This window comes from Leptopilina boulardi, unplaced genomic scaffold, assembly GCF_019393585.1.
Source record: "Leptopilina boulardi isolate dan_hultmark-lab unplaced genomic scaffold, ZJU_Lbou_2.1 LbouV2_137, whole genome shotgun sequence".
NCBI classification, from domain to species: Eukaryota; Metazoa; Arthropoda; class Insecta; order Hymenoptera; family Figitidae; genus Leptopilina; species Leptopilina boulardi.
Window position 1 is genome coordinate 267,367 of NW_026137682.1, and position 5,678 is coordinate 273,044.

A 5,678-nucleotide genomic window follows, 5' to 3' on the forward strand; every position below is an offset into this window, starting at 1 on the left:
GTCACAGACTTTTTTATTAACCTATAATAGAGTACAAAACGAAATTATCAACTACAATTTAAAATATATTTTTCATTTTTCTTCTTTGTAATCTTATTTGTTTTTTTACTAACTGTACAAACATACAATGAAAAGATTTTTCAATTTTTAATTTAATACAAAATATGTATTAAAAAAATTAATTAATGTAATAAAAAAATATTTAAAGAAAGGAATCAAAAAAAATTTTTTTAAATGAAACAGAAATATGTAAAAAAAATGAGCCGAAATTTTTGAACGTTCATATGAACGAAATATTTTTTTCAATCTATAAATTATTAAAAATTATTATGACCATGTAAAATAAAACAGTAAATTAAACAATTATTAAATTAATAACATCTTTTTAGATATTTTAAACAATATTTTGTAATAAAATTTGTACTTAAAGAAGTTGCAAAAAAAATTTCGTTCATATGAACGTTCAAAATTTTTGGCTCATTAAAAAAAAAAAAAAAAAAAACAATGAAAGAAAATTAATTTAAATTATTATAAATTTTATAAAATAATTTAATGTTGAATAACGTAGTAAACTTCATGGCATTGCATATGGGTTTGTAATGATATTTGATCGATAAATGCTTTAGAGCATTTATGGCATTGATAAGAGCGAGCCAAGTGTTCTCCTAAATGAATCTGGAATAAATTATTGTCACTAAAAATTTCATTACAAATATTACACTTCAGTTTCTTTACCGGAGAGTTTAAATGAATTTTTGTGTGCACTTCAATTTCCTCTAATGTAGAAAATTCCATTTCACAAATATTACACAAAAACTTCACTATTTTTGTCTTAGATTTTTTTGAAATTGAACTGTCCGGGGAATTGTTCGGTGCGTCCAGATATGTCTGTTCTATATGCCTGTTGAAAATTAACGAGAATTATTTAATACAAAATTTGATTGATTAGTTACTTACTTAAATTTTGTTCTTTAAGATTCTTTGATATTTTTTTCATTTTTATAAAAAAATATAATTCCGTTAATTAAATAGAAAATTAAATAGAAGCAAATTCGGTTTAATGAAAATTGTGTCAAAAGCAAATTCGATAAAAAAAAATTCTAGCAACATCAAAATTCTTACCTCGTAGTTTCTTCTTCTGAATCACAATCGAGACGTTCATCAATATCGGTAAATGACAAGTTTTCAAGTTGTGTTTCAGGTCTTAAATTGTGCATATTCGAAATGTGATCTTTCGCTAAATCCTTAGTTTCAAATGGAAAATCACAAATGTGACACTGAAAGGGACAATTCTTATCAGAGCTTTCATGCAGCGTCATATGACTATTGAATTTTAATTCCGAATCACAGAAAGTATAACAAATGTCACAGGTAAAATGTTCTTTGATGTGATTAATAAGCAATTCGGTTGTTGAAAAAATTTGATTGCAAGTTTCACACTGGAAATTCTCTTCTTCCAAATCGATTATTTCATTCTCTTGATGACTGATATTCTTTGACATTTCCATTTGATTGTTTGTTTTTTTTATTTCATTCGGCGCATTTGTCTGTACACTTGTTTTGAATTTATCTTGAATTTTTGTAAAGTTGTCATTTGATGTTTTCAATAAACTGATTAATTTTTTCGTCTCATTGTTTGGTATTTTCATCAAATTGTTTGAATCTATCGATTTTTTTGGCGTTTTTAATAATTCATTTTCTTTCTTTAATTTATTATTCAACGTTTGCGTCTGATTGTTTTTCTGTTTTAATTTCATATTTGGTATCATTTTTAATAATTTCTCCTCTTCTTTCGACTTTTTTAACATTTTTAACAAATCGTTGACATTTTTCGACTTATCTTGTAATTCCTTTAATAAATATTTTGCTTTCCTCAATTTATTCTTTGATATTTTTGTCTGATTATTTTCCATCAATTTATCTTTATGTTTCTGTAAAATGTCATCTGATATTTTTAACAAATCGTTTACTTTCAAATGAGTTTCATTTTCACATCCAGATAAAGATTCTTGAATGTTAATTGAGAACTTTGAATCTTTTTTATCGTTATTTGCTTTTGAATTGTTAAGATTTTTTTTCAACAAATTTTTCTCTTCTTCCTCAGTGTCAGGCGAAGAAGTGTCATCCCAAAAATTGGAGGATACATCGTCTGAATCCTCCAGTTCATCGTCATCAAAGAAATCACTCAGTACATCATCATTCACATTATTAGGCTCATTAACTGAAGAAGGTAATTGTACAACTGTTTCAATTGACTTATTGTAATAATTACCACAATTCCTGCATTTATAAGCTTTGGTTTCATCCCAAATTGTGCTCTTTAATTCACAATTACCACCACAAGAATTACTATTTCCGGTAGTTGTAAATATCAAGTGTTCAGAAAGCATTTGTATACATTTTTTTGATTCCGATAAATTCATTCTAGTTGTACGATCATTAGATTCTTTTGTTTTGTCCAAACAAAATGTATTGTTTGAAATTTCTTCCTGTGATTTATTTATAACATTGTAAATATTATTACAATTCATACATTTGAATGATATATTTTCGTCGCAAATTATTTTCTCTAATGCACATCCATTTTTACATCGATTATCATCGGCATTACTCCAAAGATTCTTACATTTCTCTGACAGTGTTTGATGATGGTCATTTTCTTCAATTGTTTCGTTTTGATCGGAAAATATTAAATACTCTTCTTCCATTTCCTCATCTTCTTCTTCTTCAACGTCATTGACTTCATTTTTTGCTTGATGTAAATCATTTGTTGACTGTAAAATATCTTCACTCATTTCATTTTGATCAGAAAACCATGAATATTCTGCTTCACCATCATCATCTTTTTTTTCTTCTTTTTCATGATAGTCATTTGAAATTTGCATTCTTTTTTGTTCTGGTTCAGTTGTCTTATTCTGATCAGAGGAGGAGAAATATATTTTTTTATTAGAAGATTGCAATCTGTCTTGATTCGCTTTAATATTTTGATCCGAAAATTTTAATTTTTGAACAGAATCACTTGAAGGTTGCAATCTAATTTGATTCACTTCAGTATTTATATTTTGACCAGAAAACCTTAATTTTTTGACTATTTTTTTTTCTTCCTCTTGACAAGAGTCATCTGAAATATCTATTATCTTTGAATTTTTTTCAGTTTCCACATTTTCATCAAGATATCTGAAATTTTCTTCATCTTCTTCTATTCCATTTTTCACAAATACATTTGTTTCTTTTCTTTTTCTCTTTTGAATCGCATCCCTCTGAATATTATTTGAACTTTTATCATTTGTTTTTATAGAAACTTGAGAAATTTTATCAATGTCAATTACCAAACGGTAACGAATAGGAGAATTCTCTGGTGTTTTTGATTTGACTGGTGTTTTTAAAGAGTTCTTTATAGTTCGAGAATGAACTATTGGTAATTTTGGTGATTTTCTTTGATTCTGAAAATAAAAATTTAAAATTAGGTATTATTTTCAAATTTAGAAAAAACGTGCTATTCTTACTTGCAATGGAGATTTTTTAGTCACTTCTGACGATGAATTTGGTCCTTGTACTTTAATTTTTTTATTGGAAGAGCCTTTAGTTTTATTTCTATCATAAGATAAATTTTGATGTACTTTTCGCCTATTTAGATCCTCTATAATAACATAAAATTATTCAAATTTCAATTTCATTTTCAATAGAAAAGTATTTTTTAATAATCCAAATTTTATTTTTAAAATTATATTTCGTAAGTAATATAAATTAAGACGTTGAAAAAAATTGTTAAATATATCAAATAAAAGATAAAAATTATCAATTAGTAATTAAGTAATTTATGAAAAACAAATTTCAGTCACAAAAATGTAGTCTTTCCATTTGAGGTTATGTTAGGAACTGAAAATATACCTTTAATTAAAATATATTATAAAAAATCTACACTTACCAAAAACACTTGGTACTGCATTAGGTTTCAGTGATAAATCTTTCGTAATATATCGTTTTTCAAAATGCAATTCACATAAACGAAAGAAATTGTTATCTTTAACATGAGAAACCTTCTTGCAAATTGTTTTCCAATGTTCTTGTAAGCTAAAATAAAAATCATGTTTTTAACTAATTTGATCAATGACAACATATTATAATGTTTATTTTAGAAATTATATAATTTTAAATTACGTTTTATCCTTTGGATATGGATAAAATTTTATCTGCCGACCACCAATTTGAGTTGACAAGTCAGATTGACAACTCCACACACTACAGCTCCAAAACATAATTAGTAAAATAATTAATAAATAAGATACGATGCTGAATATTATTTTACATCTTTATACACTTGACTTATAATAAAACTAATAATATCATCATTGTTATTGTTTTCACAGAGCCATGTTATCCATGCTTATCTATGTAATTTTGGACATCCTCTTAAGTGACATCTGTTGATCAATTTCCAATATAAAAACTATTTCATCGTTGATAAATTAACGTCTTTCGATAAATAAAATATTTCAAAATTCAGAAATTCCTTTTTGTACAATATTTTTTAATGACAAAAAGACATTTTTACAATAATATTTACAAACAAGTGAAATTTTTTGTTTTTTACAGTAAATAGAATTGTAATCTACTATAGAACGTTGCCAACTGTAGGAATCTCGGAAATTCCGCTCAGTCGGTATATTAACGTTTTGAGTGAAATAATAAATAAAAATAAATTTTAAATACAATTAGACTATAAAAAATAATTTTTATGATATATGTTAAATGACATTTTAATGAGTGTAATATTTTTAATAATGAAGTTGCATTTATTATTTTTTAAAATAATTGAAGTTTACGTACAGTGCTGCCAACTACTCGAGTTTTCGGGACTTCCCCGCAATAGAAATATTTGAAAACTGCATTTTTGAATGATACAAAACATTTCTTACAAGAATTATCTAAAATAGGGTAAGGGGTACAGTGACCGACACCCTGGGCATACTTTCAACTTTAAATGACATTTTATCGTAATTTATTAAAGATTTAGTTATAAAATAAATTTTAAATAAAAGATTTGGGTTAAAATTTATAGTACACAAGTTTAAAATTAAAAAACACCTTGATAAGAGTTTATAATATTAATTTAAAAATGTATGGTATGAAAACAGTGAACGACACCCTTTAATAAAATAAAAAATATTTAAACTTCTATTTAAGTAACATGATATTTATTAGTATTATCATAAATTTTATTATTCAGACTTAATGTACAAAAAAAGTTGCTTTTAAAATATAATTATTTAACAATTTTTTCATATTTATAAAATTTGTAATCAATAAAGCAAATTTTTTGAGGTTAGTTTTCTAGAAAGTATTAAATATTGAGGAAAATATAAACATATAAAATTTTGTATAAACTGTATAAGTTTTTAAATATTGTATATTAATTAATTTACTAGTGATATTTAATTAAATATTATTATTTTTATAGTTATTATCGTTTTTAATAGCAGGTGTCGTTCACTGTCTGGGTGTCGGTCACTGTACCTTTTACCCTATGGGTTTCGAAATTGTGTAATTTAGATTATTTAGATTAATTAGCGTAATTAAGTCATAAAAAGCACTTGAATTTCTAATTGTTTAATAATTTAAATTCATTATAGGCTGATTATAATATTACAATGTTAATTTCAACTTTTTTTTATTGT

The 5,678-nt window shown here is 24.9% G+C and overlaps 1 protein-coding gene across 2 annotated transcripts; it reads right to left on the bottom strand.

The window, feature by feature from the left end:
• Window positions 1-44: 44 nt before the first annotated feature.
• On the bottom strand, window positions 45-4,401 carry LOC127291432 (interaptin-like). 2 transcript variants are annotated; one of them, XM_051320563.1, is made up of 6 exons: window positions 4,162-4,401; window positions 3,929-4,074; window positions 3,507-3,640; window positions 1,123-3,443; window positions 736-901; window positions 45-675 (listed from the first exon to the last, which is right to left on the bottom strand). In XM_051320563.1, the coding sequence occupies exons 1-6, from the start codon at window positions 4,257-4,259 to the stop codon at window positions 550-552; spliced, it is 2,991 nt and encodes a 996-aa protein (XP_051176520.1). In that variant the 5' UTR covers window positions 4,260-4,401; the 3' UTR covers window positions 45-549. The 2 variants fall into 2 exon arrangements, with proteins under 2 accessions (XP_051176520.1, XP_051176519.1); XM_051320562.1 differs by having other exon boundaries at window positions 45-901.
• Between the last annotated feature and the right edge of the window lie 1,277 nt (window positions 4,402-5,678).

Coding starts and splice junctions, on each gene's coding strand:
- LOC127291432 (XM_051320562.1), bottom strand. CDS start 4,259: ATGTTTTGGAGCTGTAGTGTGTGGAGTTGTCAATCTGACTTGTCAACT. Junction 3,641..3,928: donor TGCAGTACCAAGTGTTTTTG/GTAAGTGTAGAT, acceptor ATGTTATTATAG/AGGATCTAAATAGGCGAAAA. Junction 3,444..3,506: donor CTAAAAAATCTCCATTGCAA/GTAAGAATAGCA, acceptor TTTTATTTTCAG/AATCAAAGAAAATCACCAAA.